The sequence below is a fragment of the Phoca vitulina genome, unplaced genomic scaffold (assembly GCF_004348235.1).
Source record: "Phoca vitulina isolate PV1807 unplaced genomic scaffold, GSC_HSeal_1.0 scaffold17, whole genome shotgun sequence".
In the NCBI taxonomy this organism is placed as follows: domain Eukaryota; kingdom Metazoa; phylum Chordata; class Mammalia; order Carnivora; family Phocidae; genus Phoca; species Phoca vitulina.
Window position 1 is genome coordinate 42,857 of NW_022589720.1, and position 22,985 is coordinate 65,841.

The 22,985-nt window shown below is 45.9% G+C and overlaps 1 protein-coding gene across 1 annotated transcript in view; it reads left to right on the top strand.

Moving 5' to 3' along the window:
• Positions 1–22,985, top strand: part of PLEKHG4B (pleckstrin homology and RhoGEF domain containing G4B) — an 80,012-nt gene that overhangs the window by 23,578 nt on the left and 33,449 nt on the right. The window contains 4 exon segments of the mRNA XM_032415169.1: positions 14,123–14,393; positions 14,396–15,292; positions 20,111–20,302; positions 20,859–20,982. Of these exon segments, the coding sequence (XP_032271060.1) occupies positions 14,123–14,393; positions 14,396–15,292; positions 20,111–20,302; positions 20,859–20,982 (1,484 nt within the window).

A 22,985-nucleotide genomic window follows, 5' to 3' on the forward strand; every position in this document is an offset into this window, starting at 1 on the left:
TTTGGTTTTGTTGATTGACATTTTCTTTTTTTTTTTCCATTCATTTCATTCATTTTTTTCGATTTATTTTTTTAAATATCCAATCACATAATTCCAAATATATAAGGTTACAAAAGCAGATTTTTGTCTGTAAGGGCCAGGACTGGGGTAAAGCAAGTAAGGCACATGGCATAAAATTTAAGGAGGGCACTCACTGACAGATTTCTGCAATGTCTTCTTGTTGAGTTCTAAGAATTCTTTATGTATTTTGGATACAAGGTCTTTTTTTTTTTTTTTTTTTTTTTAAAGATTTTATTTATTTATTTGAGAGAGAGAGAGCACAAGAGGGGGGAGCGGGAGAGGGAGAAGTAGACTCCCTGCTGAGCAGGGAGCCCGATGCGGGACTCGATCCCGGGACTCCAGGATCATGACCTGAGCCGAAGGCAGTCGCTTAACCAACCAACTGAGCCACCCAGGCGCCCTGGATACAAGGTCTTTATCCTCTATATGGTTTGCAAACATTTTCTCCCAATCTGTGGGTTACCTTTTCATTTCCTTAATACTGTTTTAGGAAGAGTCAAAGTGTTTAATTTTGATGAAGTTCTCTATTTTTTTTTATTTTGTTTTCTGTGTCCTAAGGACTTTACTTTTAGGCCTAAGATCCATTTTGAGTTAATTTTTGTATATGGTGTGAGGTAAGCATCAAATTTGTTTGTCTTCCCATATGTCTGTCCACCTGCTCTAGCACCATGTGTTGAAAAGGCCGTCTTTCCTCCATTGACCCACCCAGGCAACTTAGTGGAAAATTGTCAGTACAAGTGTGACTCTGTTCCTAGACTCTGTTCTGTTCCATTGATCTATAAGTCTCTCTTTCCTCAAGTACCATGGTTTTGATTACTGAACCTTTATAGTGAGTGTCCTGAAATCAGCTGGTGTAAGGCCTCCAACTGTTATTCTAATTTCTTTGCATATCTATATAAAATTGAGAATCAGTTTATTTATACAAAGCATCCTAGGAGTTTTGATTAAGATTGCTTTAAAGCCATAGATCAATTTGGAGGAACAAGGTCTTGGGGTATCTTTCTTGTAGGTTATTTTCGAGGCAATCTTGAAACTAATGACAGCCAAGTTGTAGGGATACTGCAGTGAGCTGCTGCAACGATTCATGCCTCGATCTTACAAAGTAAGATCTCGAGCTGTGCGCCAGGGTGTGCAGTGCCAGTAGCTGCCTGGGCACCCCCTACGAGCAGGTGGTCAGGTACCCGCGGCACCCTTCAGACAAGCATTGCTTCATAGTGCTCGTGAGGCCTTCTGCGTTGGAGTAAATGAACTGAGAAGACAATTTATGGAACTTAATCCTAACCATTTCCAAAGTTCTGTGCTACATACTACTTTTTCCAAAAAGAGTTACGGAATGCAATGGACATGAGTATCACTGTGTGTCAAAGGAAATATTTGAAATCCTCATGAATATCACAGGATGCTCGAGTATGGTGGATGCTGTTCAAACAGTCCTTAATGAAGGAAAGATCTGTGTCATGGACTTAGAGCCTCAGGGTATTCAAGTAGCTCAAACCCACAAACTGAAGCCCTATGTCATATTTATAAAGCCGTCTAACATGAGTTGTAGGAAGCAGTCTTAGAAAAATGCCAGGATCATTACAGGCTACTTTGTGGACCTGAAGTTCAAGGACGAAGATCTACAAGAGCTCAAAAAAATGGAGACACAGTTTGGCTAGTTTTTTGATCATGTGATTGTGAATGACACTTGCAAGACGCATGTGCCCAACTGTCTACAGTTGAGAAGGCCCAGGAGGAGCCTCAGTGGGTACCGGCAACATGGGTTTCCTCAGATACTGAGTCTTAAGGAGGCCTTCTGTTGAGTGCTAGAGTTGAAACAACGTTCATCTATTACAGAGCTCTGGAGTAACAGCTGCAATGTAAAACAGCAGCATTTGCCCCATTATAATATGTGCAACTTTAAAAGGAGTGCAGTTTATTAATTAATCTTATTTGAAAAATTATTTGCTTTTGTGTATGTAGAGTTACCTCCTTGGCTTTCAAAAAAAATCATTTCCTTTACCTCATATGCAGCAATGGTAAGAGTACAAACAATGTTAAGCCGCTGAGTATGAGAACTTCTCATAGATTTTGTATGGTCTTTGTACAATTCAGATAAAAGAGCTTCCCTAAATAAAGTAAGTAGTATTTAATTTCAAAAAAAAGGTAAGATCTTTATTAATCAGTACCTTTTATTACTCCATTGGTATTGAAGTAGGGCTTTAAAAAAAACTACCACTGGACGACTTTGATTTATTAAATTCTTTGAGTGTCTTTTATTTTTTTTTAAGATTTTATTTATTTATTTGACAGAGAGAGCGAGCAAGAGAGCACAAGCAGGGGGAGCTGCAGAGGGAGAGGGAGAAGCAGGCTTCCCACTGAGCAGGGAGCCTGACGCGGGGCTCGATCCCAGGACCCTGATCTCATGACCTGAGCCGGAGGCAGTTGCTTAACCGACTGAGCCACCCAGGCGCCCTCTTTGAATGTCTTTAGCTAGAATGACCATGGTAGAGAAATGACCAAGGGTGTCCTAGATTTGATTCTTTGTGTGAAGTAGTCTACACAGAGGATGTTTTCCTTTGTGATTATGTACCTTTTGCACAGTTAAAGGGTGTTGATTGATAGGAAACAGGGATAAACTACAGCACAGGGAACAAAAATGCCTGTCCCCTTTCAAAGGTGTGTTTTAAAAAGCTATTTTGACCTAATGTTTTGCCTTCTTTCTTCTGTTAAGTTTCTTTTTCCTTTCATTTTAATCATAAGTCATCCCCCTTCCCACTTAAAAAATTGCTTATTTTCTAAAAATGCCATATGAATAATTCTACTGTTTAATATCAATGCATATTCACAAGTACATAATTTAATAAGCACAAAATGAAATTTAGGGATATCCTTACTATTTGCACATTTATATTGCTTTTTACTTTTTAATAAAGAAAATAAAATTTGATCATCTGTATGACATAGGAGAAAATGAACTTATCTCAACAACTATGAATATAAACATACCTTAGTTAATATAAATCAAGGCAGTTTTTATTTATTTACCTGCTATTATCAAAGTATGTGGCTTGAAGAGCATTACTAATCATATCAATTTTAAGATAAGTTGTCATGTTAACCTAAGATTCCAACAACCACCATTCTTCCATCTCTTTGTAGATACAAGAAATGCTTAGAGTCACTCATCAGCTTATCTGTGACTTCCTTTCATCACAGTTTGGCTCAAAAAATGTCTGGGGAAGTTAAAAGTAATCAGAAAGATATAGAAATAGAAGGTTTGCATGATGGGGAGGAAGCAGGGGCAGGGATTACAATAAAGAAAATAAAATCAGATGGAAGCCAGAAAAGGAGGGAACAAAGCAAAGGCATGGGAACATATACAGTAACAGGATGAAAGCAAAGTTATGAAATGGTAGCCCAGCAAAATTCTAACCAAAGATAACTGGTGTAGCTTTATTCATAACAAACTAAACATAGTAAAAGGCAAAATGCATCATGAAGGCTGAAGTGGATCATTGAGTAATAATGCTGGTAACAACCAGGAGTACAAAACAATCTGTAAACACCAAATAACATAGCCTGAAAGGCTTGGAGCACACACTGAGGGAATTACAAGGGGTAAACATAGTCATAATGGGAGATCTCACCTCTCTCCAAAGCAAACAGATAAGCAGACCACATGTTGCTTAGAGTATATGTCTGAAGACCTGATTTCTCTCTTCCACCCATGGGCATGCATAGTAATCTTAGAATACACATCCTTCCCAAGTACATATGGAACAGTTTCCAAAATTTGATAAAATTCTGGTCAAACTTTACAATTAGAGGATATATATTTACTTCAAGAGTGTATACAACTAGAGAATATTAGAGAACATACACTCTTCTTTAGTGTACTTGTACATTTGCTGAAATTAACCAGAATTGACCATTAGTCATAAGGTGGCAATAAATACAAAGAATTAATATCTGAAGAGTGCAGTGCAATAAAACTACAAATCAATAATAACAACAACACCCTTACATTTGGAAAGTTGTACGTGTACTCCTAAATAGAGGAAGGGTCAGAGAATAACAAAGGAAATTGACTAATGAACAGGTGAGCCCTGTTTCTAGGTAGGGTGTAGAAGTGTGTGAGACTTTTACTCCTGCTAAAACAACCAGAAAACCCTACATAAATGAAAACAATTCTACTTTCTTTTAAAGCCATCCAACAGCTGTGGATACACAAAGATCTAAGAGAACTAAATTATGGAGAAACAATGACTTCCTAAGTGAGCAAGAACACCTGGGGCCGGTTACTGAGACGGCAGGGAGCGCAGATGGAAGAAAACCTAACAAGAGAGGGACAACTGGTGCTCAGATGAGAAGAAATCGAACATAAGAAACCTCAGGGCTAGTCTCACATTTAGGTCCTTAATCCATTTTGAGTTTATTTTTGTGTATGGTAAAAGACAGTGGTCCCGTTTTCTATTTTGTTCCATTGATCTATGTGTCCATTTTTGTGCCAATACCATACTGTTTCGATTATTATAGCTTTGTTATACAACTTGAAGTCTGGAATTATATTACCTGCAGTTTTGTTTTTCTTTTTCAAGGTTGCTTTGGCTATTCAGGGTCTTTTCTGGTTCCATACAAATTTTAGGGTGGGTTGTTCCAGCTCTGTGAAAAATGCTTCTGGTATTTTGACAGGGATTCCATTGAATGTGTAGGTTGCTTTGGGGAGTGTGGACATTTTACAGTATTCTTCCAGACCATGAGCATGGAATATCTTTCCATTTCTTTGTGTCCTCTTCAGTTTCTTTCATCAATGTTTTATAGTTTTCAGGGTATAGGTCTTTCACCTCTTAGGTTAAGTTCATCCCTAGATATTTTTATTATTTTTGGTGCAGTTGTAAATGGGATTGTTTTCTTAACTTTCTGCTGCTTCATTGTTAGTACTTATAAAGGCAACAGATTTCTGTGCTTTGATTTCGTATCCTGCAACCTTACTGAATTCATTTATCAGTTCTAGTCATTTTTTGGTGGGGTTTCTAAGGTTTCCTATATATAGTGTCATGTCGTCTGGACAGAGTGGAAGTTTTACTTCTACCTCGTGGGTTTGGATGCCTTTTATTACTTTTTGTTGTCTGACTGCTGTGGCTAGGACCTCCAGTACTGTGTTGAATAAAAGTGGTGAGACTGGACATCCCTGTCTTGTTCCTGACCTTAGGAGAAAGCTAAGCAGAATAAGTCAGAGAAAGACAAATACCATATGATCTTACTCATATGTGTAATTTAAGAAACAAAACAGATGAGCAAAGGAAAAAAAAAGAGACCAAGAAACAGATTCTTAGCTATAGAGAATACACTGATGGCTACCAGAAGGGAGACGGGTGGAAGGATGGGTGAACTAGGCGATGGGGATTAAGGAGGGCACTGGTGATGAGCACTGGGTGTCATATGTACTAAATTGTACACCTGAGACGAATATTACACTATATGTTAACTAACTGGAATTGAAATAAATTTTTAAAAATATGACAACACAAGCACAAAATGTGGAAGGGAGTAAATTGAATTATACTACTATAGGTTCTTACATTGTTTTTAAGTAACAAAATAGAAGGGGGTCCCTTCTGCACCAGGGTGATGGTGAAGGAATGAGCATTTTTATATTTAAAGCAAAAATAAAATGTTTTAGTGTGTACAACCATACTTTCATAGTGATGACTTGCTTTAACAGACCAGTCCTGATCACCCAGAGCCGGAGAGAATTTAGAACAGTGTAGTCAGCACGGGAAATCGAGGGGAGAGGGGGCGGGTCTCAGTAACGTGGTGAGCAGCCACCCAGCACTCTGCAGGCCACTCAGGAAAACACCAGCATAGACTTTTGTCTGTGAGTTAGGGTCGAACACAGAGAGATGGGAGGGGACTGACTTCTCAGGCTCAAGCAATGAGAGCCATCACAAAAAGGAAGTTGATAGATTGGTGGCAAAAACATCTAGAAAATCTGTGCTTCAGAAGCATCAGAAGCAAAATTAAAAGCCAAATAAAAGCTGTTTCTTATGTCATGTTTGCAGAGAACTCATAGAAATAAGTCAAATACTAAGTCCAATATAAAAGCTGGCAGAGCCTTGAAGAGGTAATATATGGAAGAGGCGCTGCTGTCCATGGAAGGGCCGGGAAGGCTGGGCTTTCGGTGGCCAGAGAGGCACAAAGTAGATGACAAGACACAAGCTTTTGTTTACTAATGAGCAGAAGATTATGAAGATTAATATTCAGAGCAGGGAGAATTCAGTAAGGTAAACAGGCTGATACTCTTCTCATATTTGTGGAAATTGGAATGACCTCTCTGGAAAGCAGTGGTTTAATATGGATGGAGACTCTTTATATTGTCATGCACAGTTTGAATCAGACATCTTAACCTACAGCCAATGACTTAAAATACAGGACCAGGGACACCCAGCTGGCTCAGTGGGTAGAGCATGGGGCTCTTGATCTCAGGGTCATGAGTTCAAGCCCCATGTTGGGTGCCAAGCCTACTTATAAAAAAATTAATTAAAATAAAATACAGGACCAGATTTATTCCAATAGTATGTATTACAATAATACTTATAATAGTAAAAAATGGAAATAAATATTAGGGGAGTGGTTAAACTGATATATAAATATGATGGATTATTATACACAAATTAAAATTATTTTTAAAGAAATTTTTTTAAAAATAGAGGAGGAAATTATTATGAGATAATATTAGGCCAATAAGTGGTGTAAATTTGTCTCATACCAGTTTTTTAACATGCACTTTTAAACCATCACAAGAGGACATGCAGCGATGTTGGGGTGCTTGGGCTGTGGTAGGCTTGTGGGTATGGAAAAGGACTGGTTCTGCATTTTCTACTTTCTTAACTTTAGAAATATCCCCTATTTACTAAAATCGGAAATGAAACCTTGAAAAGCCAGAGAGAAAAGAAAACTGATGATTTAGCCTATGGCAACTTTAACTTCATGCTGAGGTCCCTGAGGTGTGATGCTCAGCCCCAGCTGAGACACACAGACATTAACAAGGCCTGGGTGCATGGGGGTTCATGTGGCAGCCAGACTGTGTACAGAGCTAGGCCTGAGGGCATGCTGAAGACCCTCTAGTGGCCTGACCACATTCACTGTTCAGTTGTGCCTGGTGGTAGGTTGCTGGGTGGACCACCTGGGGTCAGCCACGGGACCAGGGGGTGCAGGACCCTGACAGTGAGCAGACAGTGAGGACAGGGTTCCATGGACACACAGAGAGGGAAGCTCATCCCTCTGTTCCCAGTCAGGCCCAGGAAGGCTGCCTGTCCCCTTGCCCAGGACAAGTGGACAGTGGATGGTCTCCATGGAACAATGGGATGTGGAGTCATCAAGGACCCAGGAGGCTCAGCCTCACTTCTCACGTTCAATCCACAAGTTCTCCCTCTGACTTTTCCAAAGGACCATAAAAGTTCTGTTTTGTTTTAAGTAGGAGAGTGAAGCTAAACTTTTTGGAGTATTATAATAACTGCTGTGATACATTTTTATGGTTGAAAACCTGCTGCTGATCTTGAGAAATTCAGGTTCTTGGACTGCTGTGTGAAAGCCCATTATAAAGAAGGGCCCTGAACTTGTTTTTAGCAGCTGAACTGCAGCTCATAAACAGTGAAGCCCACCAACTTCCTCTTGAATAAAAAAAAAAACCTTGAGTTCTGTCACTTCTTCCTTGAAACACTGTAAATGTTCTGAGCACACCATTTAGGGAAGATGTTGAAATGAGATAAAGAATTACTCCTTGCAGGGATGCCTGGGTGGCTCAGTCAGTTAAGTGTCTGACTCTTGATTTCAGCTCAGGTAATGATTTCAGGGTTGTGAGATCAAGCCCTGCATCAGCTCCATGCTCAGCACGGAGTCCGCTGAAGATTCTCTCTCTCCCTCTCCCTCTGCCCCTCCCCCTGTTCATGCGCATGCCCTCTCTAAGTAAGTAAGTAAATAAATAAATAAATAAATAAATAAAATCTTTTAAAAATAAAAGTGTGCCTGGGTGACTCAGTCGTTTAAGCCTCTGACTCTTGGTTTCAGCTCAAGGTCGTGAGGTTGGGCTCCACCCTTAGCGCAGTCTGCTTGTTCCCTCTACCTCCGTGCTTGTGCTCTTCCTCTCATAAATACATAAACTCTTTTAAAAAAATAAAATAAAATAAATTTACAGTACCTTCCAAAGGAATAAGATATCTAGGAATAAATTTAAACAAAGAGGTGAAAGACTTGATTACAGAAAACTACAAAATGTTGCTGAAAGAAAGAAAAGAAGGGCTAAGACATGGAAAGACACCTGTGTTCATGGACTGGAAGATTTAATACTGTTAAGATGGCGGTACTACCCAAAGTGATCTGTAGATTCAGTGCAATCTCTCTCAAAATCACAGCAATGTTTTTTTGCAGAAATAGAAAACTCTATGCTTACATTCCTGTGGAATCTCAAGAGAGTCCAAGTAGCCAAAAGAATCTTGAAGAACAAAGTTGGAAGACTCACATTTCCTGATTTCAAAACTCATTACAAAACTACAGTAATCAAAACAATGTGGCACTGCCGTAAGACAAACATATAGACCAGTGGGACAGAGTAGAGAGCCCAGAAATAAACCCTCATATATAGGGTCAAATGATGTGTGACAAGGGTGCCAAGACCATTAACCAGGTAAGGATCATCATTTCAACAAATGGTGGTGGGAAAACTGGACATCCACATGCGAAAGAATGAGGTTGGGCCTTACCTCACACCATACACAAAAATTAAGTCAAAATGGATGAAAGACCTATGAGCAAGAGCTAAAACTATAAAACTCTTAGAAGAAAACATAGGGGAAGATCTTCATGACATTGGATTTGGCAGTGATTTATTGGAAATGACACCCAAAGCACAGGCAACAAAAATAACAAGAGATAAATTGGATTTCATCAGAATTTAAAACTTTGTTCTTAAAAGGCACTATCAACAGAGTAAAAAAGCAACCCTCAGAATAGGAGAAAATATTTGCAAATAACATATCTGATAAGGGATTAATACCCAGAAAAATGAAGAACTCCAAAAATTCAACAATAACAACAACAACAAACCCAAGTTAGAAATGGACAAAGGATCTGAATGGATATTTCTCCAAAGGAGATATTGTTGGTCCACAGCACTCTTGGGAGCTTTCCAGGTGTAATCTGAAACTGGCCCTTGTACTCAGAGGGCAGGAAGAGACTGAAGAAAGAGGCGGCTGCTCCAGATTGGCGGGTGGTGGTTTTAATAAACAAAAGGAACTTACATACAAAGCAGCAAGATGGATAGAACCCACCTCTGCCCACTAAATCATATAAGTTTATATGGAGGCCTCAACCAGGTTCAGTCACATATACCATGCAGGTGTTCTCAACACCATGTCCCTGTTTCAAGTCTATGTCCTTGAAGCAGCCTCTGGTAGTGGGAAAGGCAAGCGGAACCCACATCCAAGGACAGGGGAAGTAGGTGAGGAGCTTCCAAGAGCCCGGGTCCAGCTTACAAGTCAACTGGTGGTTGTGTCTTTTCCATGACCTTCCTAACAGATATACAAATGGCCAATAAGCAAATGAAAAGATGCTCAACTTCACCAATCATTAGGGAAATGCTTCTTATGTGGAATCTGCCCCAGACCTTATGTATGAGTAGGGATGATCATATTAGTCCCATTTTTCAGATGAGGAAACTAAAGTACAGAAGTGGAAGGCACCAATTACAGATCGTACATGTACTAGTGATATATATTGTGTGCCCTGCACCTCTGCCTTATCATTCAGTAGGTACCTCTCCACCATCCTGCCATGCTGCTCCACCATCCTGGCAAGACTGTGGCTCTCTGTGTTCTATCCCACTGTCAGACACCACCTTCAGGGATGGGCACATGATCTACTGCTATAGACTGAATGTTTGTGTCCCCCACAAAATTTGTATATTGAAACTTCACTTCCAATGTGATGGTATTAAGAAGTGGGACCTTTGGGAAGTGATTCAGTCAATCCCATTCATGCCTTTATAAAGGAAGTCTCAGAGGGCACCCTTGCTCCTTCTGCCATATGTGAGGACACCGCAAAAAGCTGGTCATCTTTGAACCAGGAAGCTGGCCCTGACCAGACAACACACCTGCCAACACCTTGATCCTGGACTCCCCAGGCCTCCAGAGAGTGAGAAAGAAATTTCTGTTTATAAGCTACCCAATCTATGGTATTTTTGTTACAGCAGCTTCAATGGACTGAGACACTCAATTAGAGTCTTACCTGGGCTTGTATAAAGATGTCGCAGACAAGAAATCCTCTTTCTACTTGCTTTATGTATCAGGAGGATTTTCACCTTAACCCAGCCTGTCTGCATAGTGAAGCCAAGTGGAACAAGGGAGAGAAACAGGGCGCCAGTGACACATTTGAGCCCCCTACTTGGGCTAGGTCTGAAGCTCCTCTCCTCCAGGCTTCCCAGTGACCCAAGACAAATTCATCTTACAACCCAGAGAGCCTTGATTAATCCATAAACTGTCCCATCATCTATGTTCATTCATCCTGGGGCTCACCCTCCCCGTTCCATTTCCCTTGCACCTGGCTGAAGTCCTACTACCTTTCAAAGGCCAGGATAACCACTGCTCTCCTCTCCAGCTCACTCCCCCTGACGATGCCTGAGCAGAATCTCTGTCCTCTGTGTCCCCACAGCACTTGGCGCTCTCCACTCGTCAGCCTGCAGTATGGCTGTCTGGGTGTCCCTGCCAGGTGGTACCGGACAGGGGTTAAGACCACAGGCTCTGCAGGAGGAAAGACGTGGGGTCCCTGCTCTGCCACTGCAAACTCTATAAAGACCTACACCAGCCATCGCTCTCATCCTTGATTTTGTTCATCTGTAGAGGAGGGTAGCAATAGTACCCACCTGCAGCAGACACTTAACTGTAGCGTACGGTCACTCCCGACCCTTGGAGACATCCACTTTCCCAGCATGCCTTGTAACCAGGGGCGATCACTCACTCCCTTATTGCCAATGAGAGATAGAAGTCTTCTGGGGGTGAAATGTTCATAAGAACATGTTCCCCTCGGAAAGGAAAGACACATGAAGCCACTTTTCCCAGCTTGGGACACTGTGTATAAAGATGTGATCATTAGGCTGGGGCAGCCATCCCCATGCCCATGGGATGACCAGCATCAGGATGAAACACATACACATGAAGGGCTCTGAATTAGAGAGCACCCGGTTCTCAGAGGTGTCACTGAGCCTCTGCTCAGACCATGGGGCTTGTCTCCTTCACATTTTGCAGGGGGGGAATTCATCCTCTCCATTGCTTAGCCAAGAGTCACCAGGCATCTTGTTACCTGCGGCCTGTGAGTCCCACCAGCAGATCATCTTGTGGGGTAAGGGTTCAATGCCATGATGCATGCAAAGTGCTGAGCATGTTGTTGGCACCCAGTAAGTGTTGGTTAAAGTCAGATCCCAACCGTGCCCTTTGGGATCTGGGTGATAGAGCGGTTTTCAGGCCAGGATGGGGAGTGCCAGAGCTGAGGTGTGAGAGCTACACAGTCCTCCCACACTCTCCACCCTGAGTCTGCACAGACCCCCAGGAAGGTGGCCCCTCCCATTGACCATTGGCCTCGGACCCTCTGCTTCCAGAACTTTCTGTCATGAAGTTCATTCCTGGGGCTCGCACTGCTGACCCCCCTGCACACCTTTAGGCCACAGCTCAGGTTGAACTTCTCTCCCTGGTGGCCCTTGGGATTCTCACTGCTGCTGACCACAGGGCTGGACGATTCCTGGATCTTTATGTCCAGTGTGGGGCGGGCGCTGACCACGCAGCCAGGACACTGGCCACACCTGAGCGCCCCCATGGGGCTTCACGGGGCCCCACGTGGCCACACCCTTCAACTTCCGTGGCCTCAGATTCTGCAAAAGCATCTGACACCCAGGTGGGGCTCCAGGCCCAATGATGGGGTTGGTATTTTAATTAGAGCAAAATTGGGGGGCGCGTTTCTAACAATGGTCTGTGTGAAGAGTTTCTCATAGCACAGAAAATGCTGTTGTATTTTTGTGTTGGGATCTCAACCATTAGAAATACACTGGAAAAATAATGAAATGAAACACACATAAATGTTAACAATGCTGAGTTCTGGGGGTTGGTGTTGGGATTATTATTTTCTTTCTTTCTGAATCCTCCAGGTTTTGCAATGCACAGGTATTATTTTTCCAATCTGAAAATCTTAATTTTTAATTAAGCATGGCCGCAGGTGCCCAGTAAATACTAGCTTCATTTGTGCCAGACCCTACCCCCAACCCAGGCCGCGGGCTCCTGGGAGGCTGGACGGTGCCCCCTTCCTGTGGCCCAGGGCGAGCGCATGGTGGGAACCCCATTAATGAGGCCTTGGCTCTTAGGAACGTACCAGTGTATTTAAGGTACAATTTCCAAATCCAGATGTATGAAAACATTAAGTATTTTCTAGACCTCAACTCTGAGGAAAACTAATATAAAATAAACGCAAAAGACAACCTACAGTAAGATTTTAAACTCTAAGTTTTAAGGAGAGAAAAGATATCACAAAAAAGTCAAGAAATTCAACTTGTTTGAAATTTAAGAGAGGAAAGGAACATAACTAAAAAGCAAGTAAACTGGGACAAACATAAGCAGCTAGTAGATCCATAACACAGACAAACATTTGCTAATGGTGAGGGCAAAAATTATTGTCTTGTTCAATTTTTTAAAAACCTCACAGCACTAAGAAGGCAAAAACAAGGCCACAGTTCATAAAAGGAACAAAAATACAGAAATTCTGCAGAAAAGAAACAAATATCGAAAAAGGGGTTGGCTTCATGAACACATAGGTGCGAATTAAAACAAGTGTTCCACAGTATATATATAAATTTAGAATAAGATTCCTCAGTGTAAAGCCTCATGCCACTGAATCCTGGCAAAACTGTCACAGTGACTCATCGCTGTTGACAGTGTGTCTTTTGATGGCAGATTTGTCATTTTGCCAAGAATCATGGAAGACGTTCACGATCTTTTATCCTTAACCCTAATCCCAGGAATGTTTCCTAAAACAATAATTTAAAGGAAAAAGAAATGGTAACAAAAGAAAGTGAAACATTGCTTGCATCTACTATTTATAATAGAAAGAGATAGAAGCACGATAGATCTCTGACCACAGAGGACAGGCAAGTCGCCACCAGGACAGCAAGTATGAGAGAGGAACCTGGGGAAATGCTGGCTGAACACCCAAGTTGTGTCTGCATTGTTACTGTGGGTTAGAGCAGTCTATCTTGCATGGATAAGGGAAAGAAAAGTCACAGCTCTTGAGATGTATCAGAATGAGGTTCTTTTTCATTTCCTCTATCACTATAAGAATGTTTGTGCAATAAGTCAGTACTAGAGTGGGGAGAAGCAAGGTATATGGTAACTGAACTGGTACGGTAGAACGTGGTCCCATGTTAGGATCTGCAACTGCCACTTCTGACATGTCGGGGGTCCCACCTCTTGTTCCTCAAACTGCTGGACATTCTCATACCCATGCCAGCCGCTGCTTGTGTTTGCCTGTGTCTTAGCCGTCCTGCACTCAACCTTTTCTACAGCAGGTTCTTTTCAAAGATGTGCTTCACAACTCCCCCACATAATCTACAGCTGAGTTGCAGACTTAATGGGCCCCTTCACATTAGTAGAAGGACCCCATTGCATTGGGTGGGAGCCTGTAGCCGATATTGTTAGCGTCCAGACAGATCCCACCATCCTCTCATGGTGCCCCCTGACCCTGCAATTCCAGAAGTAGCCCTCCTCTTGGGGGGCTGCCTGTGGGCGCCTGGGAAAACCAGAAGTGCCGTGGAGCTTAGGCTAAGGGCTGGTGTGGAGAGAGTGTGAAGGCCCAGCCCCTTCCCCAGGTGGGGACAGTTCCTAGGAGAGACTCTCCCCAGAGCGCCCAGGCTGCCTGTGGTGGGACTGCCTGGACAGCTCCTTCCATGGATTCCTCCCTCCTGTCCTGTTGCCCACCTCCCCCGGGCCTCCCATGAGGAACTACCACAGAGGTCTCATCTCCTTCCCTCCTTCTCTCGTCCCAGGCCAGGTACACAGGCCTCATCTTCTTCCATGAAGGTTGGCCACTGTGCATCGATGAGAAGGTGGTGGTGCAGTTGGCGTCCCTCCGTGGAGTCAGGCTCAGGCCTGGGGACTTCTACCTGCAGGTCACATCGGTGGGGAAGCAGTCAGCCAGACTGGTTTTAAAATGCCTCTCCCAGGGCGGACGAGGCTCCGAGGTCACTGTCCCTGAGGCCGTGTACAGCTGCGTCTTCACGGGACAGTTCCTGCAATGGCTGAACGGGGAGCGGAACAGCGTCCCTTACAACACTGCCTGCTGACCTCAGGCTCTGCGGTCTTCCGCACCCCGTGGAGCAGTGTCACAGACCCCGTCTTTGTACCGACATTCAGAACTGTCCTGCCCCACTGCAGCTGTCCTGGGCCTGAGCAGCCACCCCCCAGGAGCACCTCCAAAGCTCTGGCCCCAGCACCAGCCGTGGCCAACACCCATCCCCAGGAGACCACCCCTTCCAGCAACACCCCAACCCTGCCCCGCTGCCATAGGCATCCTGGCAGTGACCAGCCTAGCCACCAACCTTCCCCAGGAAGAGCTGGGTGGGAAGGCCCTAGGAGCCCATTTGGGAGCTCCGACGGAGGCCTTGTAGGGGTTGGGCCCTCAGAGCTGGGCCCACGGGAAGGACCAAGAGGGAGCCTGGATGCCACAGACAAAAGGGACAGCCCCCAGGCCCTCACTGTCTGTGAGGACATGGGCAGTCCAAGCTCCAGAAGGCAGTTGCCCGGGGACTCGGCCAGCATGGAGGCCAGACGTTGGTTCAGGAAGTCCTACATGGAGGCCCTGCGGAACCCCATGCCCCTGGGCTCCAGTTCCGAAGAGTCTCTTGGGGACGAGGCCTGCAGCTCCCAGACCACGGCGGCCAGGGCAGCAGCCAGCCCAACCCAGAAGGAAAGGCCCAGCCCCTGGGTAGGCTCCGTAGAGATCCCAAGTCAGGAAAAACGTCCGGGAGCCACAAGGAGCGCTCTTCTCCGGAGGTCTCGGTCCTGGGACAGGTCCCTCAGGAGCTGGCAAGGTGACACCCGGCAGGCCTCCCACCACTCAGTCAGCACCAGTCTGGGAGGCCTCTTAGGAGGACAAGCTGAGGGGACCAGAAGTGCAGCCTCCGGCTGCCCCCCCTCCACCACAGCGGAGAGTCCAGGTAATGTCCCGCCCCGACCCTTCCTGCTGCTCCCCAACCCTGTCCCCGTGCCCCTCCCCCACTCCTTCCCCTCCTCCCTTCTTCCTTGCCACGCTGTGTCTTTCCTCTGGTCAGGCGACCCAGGAGAAGCCTGTGTCCACATCCCTATCGACTGTTGAAGATAACGGTCACACGTACTCCGTTCTGTGACTGCCACAGCAAATACCGCAGACGGTGACTTCAGACATTTATCGCATTGGTTCTGGGGCCAGTATGACCTAGAAGTATGACATCAAGGCATTGGCAGGGCTGTGCTTCAGAAGCTCTAGGGGAGGGTCCTTCCAGCTGCACGGGGCTCCCCCCTTCCAAACATCTCCTCCCCATGTCTCTCTGTGTGTCGAACCTTCCCTTCCTTTCTCTTACAAGAACACCTATCTTTGGATTCAGCGTCCACCGTACACTTCAGTACTCACATCTGCAAAGACCCTTTTCCAAGGAAGGTGATATTCACAGGTTCTGGGTAGACCTGTCCTTTTGGGGTCACCACTCACCCCGCCACATTGCATTAATACTCCTTTCCTGTGGGTAAGTTGGATGCTATGCTCAGGGTTAATAACACCAGCGCCTGAGTTACACCTCAGCAGCCTGCAAAATGTGCTGAACTACGTCCTGCCTACTGGAAGTGTCTCCCATATTGCTCAGGAGGGAAAACATGATTGTTTGAAGAGTGTTTGCAGGACATCAAGAATGAAAAGGAAGGAATGACAGCATATTTCTTAGGTCAAATATTTCCCATTTTTGAATAAAGAAATGTTCTGTGAAGAACAAAGGCAGTGATTTTGGAGGAAGTGAAGAACAGGAACCCTCAGAAGGCAGGCTAGCCCCAGCATCCGACACAGTGAAGAAACTGTAGCTTCCTCACCTGGGCAACATCTGGCCCGCCCACCTGGCCCAAGGAGGGACTTGCTCACACCTCTGGGTGGGCCTGCTGCTTCTGAAATGAGGGTGCCTGCTCCTGTCTGAAATTCTGACAGGGTCCGTACAGCATAGAGCACACACCGACTTACCACAAAACGTTTTATAATAAAATTATTGGCTTAGGGTTAGCGCTTTTTAAGAACATTCTACTGCCTCCCTGCAGTTCATTTAAAATTAAAACACAGCAACAACTCCCTGAACATTGTTTCCAGGGCCTAAACCACAGTCACACACACGCTGGATGTGAAAACTCATGTCTGCAGCTCATCTCAGCGAGGGGACAGCCTTAAGTACGTGTCTCTACAGAGAAGTGCCACCTGTGCAGATGCCGTCCGTGGACATTCAGGCACAGCGTCCCTGGGCAGAGTGGCGGCATGGGATACATATGTTCGACTGCAAGTAGGATCCCTGGCAGTCATAAAGGCAGTGGGTTTGGCTCATACAAACCAGTGTTGCCAAGTGGAAGCCAGGTTTGGCCCGCTGGCTCCCTGTGTGTCACGGAGCACCCCCTGCGGATGCCAGTCTTGTCAGAGACGTGGCGTTCTCAAGCAGCCCTTTCTCTGCAGTCCCCAGTGGGCTCTGCCTACTCAGCTCCAGAGACTACGCATGAGTTAGCACTGAGGGCTGGTGGGGAGAGAGGGCTCGTCTCCCTCGCCTGAAGTGGGGAGTTCCCTTCCTGAGAGCACTCTTTCCCTTCCTCCACCTGTCCCCTCCTGTGGATTGTCCAGAGCCGTGGAAGAAGGACAGAGCCTGTGGATAAGAAGACACTGCTTCCACCCACGAGAAGCTGGGTGGTGACACCAGAGGCCTGGGCAGAAGGGCCTCGATGATTGGTCACCCAGTGAGTAGCCAGTGGCTTGTTAGTACAGGCATTCTCCTCCATCCTTGCTGCCTGGACACACACTTGTCCCTGGAGTGCAGTTTGTGGTGTGGCCCTAGAACTCATGTCCTTATCAACATAGGAAAATGCCTCAGCTGGAACATCCTGCTGAGACCTGAGTTAAACAAGTAACAATTAGTACACTCACTCGTCCACAGCACAAACATTGTTTCTCTGTTCCAGCTGCCACTCCTGTTCTACCTGGTTCTCCTCTCCTGTTCCAGGTGCTCCTCTATTCCAGCCACTCTTCCTCTGTTCCAGATGCTGCTGTTCTGTCTGGTTCTCTTCTGTTCCAGGTGCTCCTCTGTTCCAGCTACTCTTCCTGTTCTACCTGGTTCTTCTCTGTTCCAGGTGCTCCTCCTCTGTTCCAGCTACTTCTCCTGTCCCAGGTGCTCTTCCTCTGTTCCAGATGCTCCTGTTCTGTCTGGTTCTCCTCTGTTCCAGGTGCTCCTCCTCTGTTCCAGCTGCCACTCCTGTTCTACCTGGTTCTCCTCTGTTCCAGGTGCTCCTCCTCTGGCCCAGCTACTCCTCCTGTTCCAGCTGCTCTTCCTCTGTTCCAGATGCTCCTGTTCTGTCTGGTTCTCCTCTGTTCCAGGTGCTCCTTCTCTGTTCCAGCTACTCCTCCTATTCTGTCTGGTTCTCCTCTGTTCCAGGTGCTCCTCCTCTGTTCCAGCTACTCCTCCTGTTCTACCTGGTTCTCCTCTGTTCCAGCTACTCCTCCTGTTCCGTCTGGTTCTCCTCTGTTCCAGCTCCTTCTTTTCTGTTCGAACTTGCTTTCCTCTGTTCCAGTTTGCTCCAGCTCCTGAGACTTTGTTTTTTCTCTTCTTTGAATGTAAAATCAACCTAATTTCAAAACACTAAATGTGACATTTCAGTTTATTTCAAGAATATCATATTCAGCCAGTGGCAAATGAGCACCTGTTTCTTGATTAGCCACATGAGGGTACTGCTTTTATTCCTAGCCATTTTTTTTTTTTTAAACATTTTTTTTTTTTTTTAAGATTTTATTTATTTATCAGAGAGAGAGAGACAGAGGCAGGCAGAGGGAGAAGCAGGCTCCCCGCTCAGCAAGGAGCCCGATGTGGGACTCGATCCCAGGACCCTGGGATCATGACCTGAGCCGAAGGCAGACGCTTAACTGACTGAGCCACCCAGGCATCCCTATTCCTAGCCATTTTAATACCGTAGCCCCCAGGACCTCAGACCTCTCCTTTCACTGTCCCACAGTCTGCAAGCTGAATTCAGGAAAAGCCCACATGAATGACCTCCTCAACTAGGAAGACTTCTAATAAGAAAAGAGCACATGAATGTGTTGTTTGCTCCCCCCATACATGTGAGGAAGCTTGAGGTCAGTGTAGAATTAAAACATTAGAACACTTGGGAACCCCAAAATTTTACCAATGGTGCTGACGTATTCTAGAAAATATTTGAACATACATGAAAAATTCATTCTCAAGGATACTATGCAGTTGTAACCAATCAGCTGGTAAAGGGACAGACAAAATGTGGTCCACCACACAGTGGGGTGAGACCCACGGAAGGAATGACACTCTGACGCAGGAGAAGTCGGGGTGAATCTCAAAAGCAGTTGTGCTGAGTAAAAGAAGTCAGACGCAAGAGACCCCATAGTCTGATTCCATTTGTATGAATGATCCAGGACAGAAAGCACACAGGTGGTTGCCAGGGGTAGGAGGGGTCTTTCTGGAGGGATAGAAATGTTCTAAAACTGACCTATGGTGATGGTTGTACCGCTTGGTAAAGTTGCTAAAATCCTCTTAATTATACCCTTGAAATGAGTGAGTTTTATTATACATAAAATATACCTAATAAAGTTGTTTTATTTTATTTTTTAAATTAAAAGTAGGCTCCACACCCAATGTGGAGCCCAAAGTGGGACTTGAACTCATGACCCTGAGATCAAGATCTGAGCTGAGATCAAGAATCAGATGCTTAACTGACTGAGGCACCCCAAAGTTGTTTTTTTTAAATATATATATAAAGAATGCTGTGGGTTTTTCTGGTCTAGCTAGAATGAGAGCTAGAATGAGAGCTGTTAAGAGAGTTATAAGACATTAGCACTGTAAGAAGTTCAGGAAGAGACTAAGGGACAGGAAAGCAAAGTCCGGATTGGTTCAGGGTGCCCCACAGGGTCTTAGGTGCCAACTAGCTCTGGCCAAGACCATCTCTCCCCTCAGTGGGGCAGCACAGGCCCTGGGGGTTGCAAGGCTGGGGCTTGAATCGGCTTGCTGTGTCTGTGGTATGGTTCATCCCCTGTGAAGTGCAGTGTAGAAGACAGGGCTGAGGAGCAAGCCCACAAGCCTCAGCCACTGCTGTCTCCTCCAAGCTGGTGCATGAACATGAGCCCTCCCCTTCAGGGTGATACAGGAGATCCAGGTCCCCCTTCTCTGGGTGATGCAGGAGAGCCCGCTTCCCCCTCTCTGGGTGATGCAGGAGGTCCAGGTCCCCCTTCTCTGGGTGATGCAGGAGGTCCAGGTCCCCCTTCTCTGGGTGATGCAGGAGGTCCAGGACCCCCGTCTCGGGTGATGCAGGGGAGCCTGGTCCCCCTTCTCTGGGTGATGCAGGAGGGGGAGGCACGCCCAACTATGATGCTGCCTGCCCTCAGGGTGCTCTCACCCCTTGTGGATATATTTTTGTGACACTTTTTGGGAAATCTGTGTGAGAAAATAAATTAGGATGACATTATTCAGTATAAAAATTTTCTCCCTGAAGGGTGTTTAAGAAGTGAGCACTCTTGGTGCAACTGGAATGTTCAGTTTTTATGTGTTTATTCATGCTGCTCAGGAATGCACCTGTCAGGGCAGGTGTGACACGCTGATGTTTTCCACCAGAAATGGGACAAGTTCTCATGGGACCCAGTATTTTCACTCATGGTTTTCTCCTTGTGTGTGTAGCCAGCTGAGTAGCTGCCTTCAAACCAGAGAAACCCTTCGTCTTTGACCAGGTCTCTTTCTCTTGTCTAGCTGGTGTTGACATAGACAGCAGCACCTTCCGAGGGCATGATCCTGGCCAGATTCCAGATGTGCTTGCTGAGCCACTGGGCCCCGAGGGAGGAGGACGGCCACCCAGCACAGGAGACATGCCCAATCAGATGCCCAGGCAGGGGCTGGAGGTCAGCCAGGAGCTCCTGCAGTCCGGGGTCATCACCCTCCCAGGTGAGCATGGCCGTCTTACTCTGGGCAGGTATAACAAAATACCAGGGACTGGATACCTTCTAGACAACAGACATGTATTTCTCTGTTCTGGAAGCTGGTAGTCCAAGATCAAGGTGCCAGTACAGTCAGGTTCTAGTGAGGGCCCCTCTTCCTGGTTCATAGTTGACACCTTTTTACTGCGTCCTCACATGGTGGAAAGAGTGAGGGAACAATCTGGGGTCTTTTGTAAGAACCATGAATCCCATTCATGGGGCTCCACCCTCATAACGTAAGCACCTCCCAAAGGCCCACCTCCTAGTATCCCCACACTGGGGGTTAGGTTTCAACATAAGGATTTGGGGGGAACACAAACATTCAGGCCACAGCAGTGCCATCGCCCTTTTAGGTGAGCATAGCTCTCCTGCCCAGGTGAGGACCAGCCCCTCCTCTCCTGGCAGATCTCACATCTAAGCCAACACCTCAACAGTTTGCAGACCCTAGCTCAGTATTTCTCAAGCTTGAAGCCATGCATGTCCCCACTGGGGCTGCCCCCTCACGATGCCCTCTGTTTCTTCAGGGACCCGAGACCACCAGGGAAGAGCAGTGGTGCAGGTCTGCACGAGGGGCCCGCTCTGGTCCAGCAAACACACCTCCAGCATCGAGCTGACCCAACTGTTGCAGTACTTCTACGGCATTCCCAGGTGGGACAGAGCCAGGTTCCTACCTTCCAGACCTTTGGGGATAAACCTGTACAAGCTTGTGTCTTGTGCGAGGGTCTCTGTCTGCAACCTCGGGGTCCCCCGGTGGCATGGGCAGCAGGCTCCCACCTGCCCCTCAGGCTCCTGCTGTCTTTTCCAGGTCCGTCAGCTGTCCTGCATGCATTCCTCTCCTCCTGCTCACCCTGACCTCTCCCCACCGAATCAAGGCTCTGACACATACTCTACCTTGAGTTTTGTGTTGCTTTGCATAGGTCAATGCTCTCAGCATTATGTATGTGTATCTTTTATACTCCACCTCTTTCTGGATAAAGACCTAACTGATATAAACAGAATATTTAGAATAAGTGGGTCAAGAACTCATACAAATGAGTAGTACCTGGTACCCAGAAGCAGCAAAGACTGATTCAGTCTTACGTTACGTAAGTGAGCCTTACGTTCAGCTCGGCAATGCTGCGTGCCAGGAAGAAAGCATGCCAGCTCCTTAAGAGAGGCCTATCCTCTCTGACATGGAATTCCAGGAAGCCACACCACCTGGACCCTGCATGATGACAAGGTGTGGAGCAGATGTGCACCAGGGCATGGCTTCAGATCTCCTCATGGACCGAGGACAGAAACAGGAGAGCAGGAGTCAAGGACGGTTAAAGTGTTATTTCATACTGCTTGATCCCATCAGATGCAGGCATGCTTTGGACGGCCCGTGTGGCCACCAGACCAAGAGTCCCTGAGGTTCTGGGTGGAGACAGCCCCTAGGGGAGGGAGCATTGCCCAGCTGCCGAGCTCAGTTCCAAAGTCAGACAGCCTGGCTCCAGATCCCGGCTGTACCCTTACTGGCGGGTAGATGGTGTACCTCCGTAAGCCCGTGTCCTCCCATAACCTGGGATTGTAGCAGCTGTCTGGAAGGTGTGTCAGAGAGATTAGAAATAATCTGTGTAAAGTCCGTAGACTGAAGTCCAGAGCATCATCTTTGTGGTACATCCCGTGATGTTCTCTCACTCAGTGACAAGATGCACATCATGTGATATGAGCTCACGTGGCAACATGTTATGTGATGCCTCATGCTCTCTATGGTGCATGAACTTTCTGTTGGAATTTCTTCTGCAATAGCAGAAGGAGATTCAGTGTGGGAACAATTAGGCAGGAAAAGAAAGAATGCTACCTGACACCCCTTTCCCAGAGCAAGGTTTCCAATTATCTGAGGGCACTGGTTTTACTGCCTTTGGGTGAGCCTGGGATTTCAAACTTATCTTTCAGCACAGATTTCAAAATATAAAGAAATACCCTGAAAGAAAAAATACAGATTCATCCTCGCATTAGCTTATACTTTGTAAGCCTCAAGTAAACACCAAAGCACTAAGATAATGGCATTTTCTATTTGCCAAAAGCTTTCTTTTATGGGAGCCTCCAGAATTAACTCAGGACAGTAATGGAGAGCAATCCTGGTTGACAAGGACAAAGCCTTCTGTAGTTTTTGGAGTTTATACCCTTCTGCTGTCCTCTCCATTCCACAACGAAACACCAACAGTATGAGTTAGGGTACCTGTGGGGTTGGCAGGGCCAAGACTTGCCCCTGAATCTGTAGCCTTCTGCCTTTTCCACAGAAAATTCAGACAGCCCCACTCCCCTCCCAGGGCAGGCATCTTCACCAGCTTGGGAAGCTCCAGTGGAAAGCCTCTGTTGAGAAAATCACCCCTAAAGCACTTAGGGTAACCGATGGTGGAGCCTTCTGGTTTAGCTGATTGTTTCCTCACAACCATTGTAATTTTGTTAGCATCCTGATTGATTATTGCACCTTGAGAAACTGAAATCTCCCCCTACCTTGTGGGATGTGACGCAGGCCTTCAGCTATCAGAATGAAGTCCCCAAGGTGTCAGCATTAATTACTAGGGAGAGTGCCCAGCAATGTCTGGTTTTCGGTTACTGCAGCTGTATTACAGGGGGCCATGTGTTCCTGGGAGCGTGCCTTGTAAATGGACTCCCATCAAACT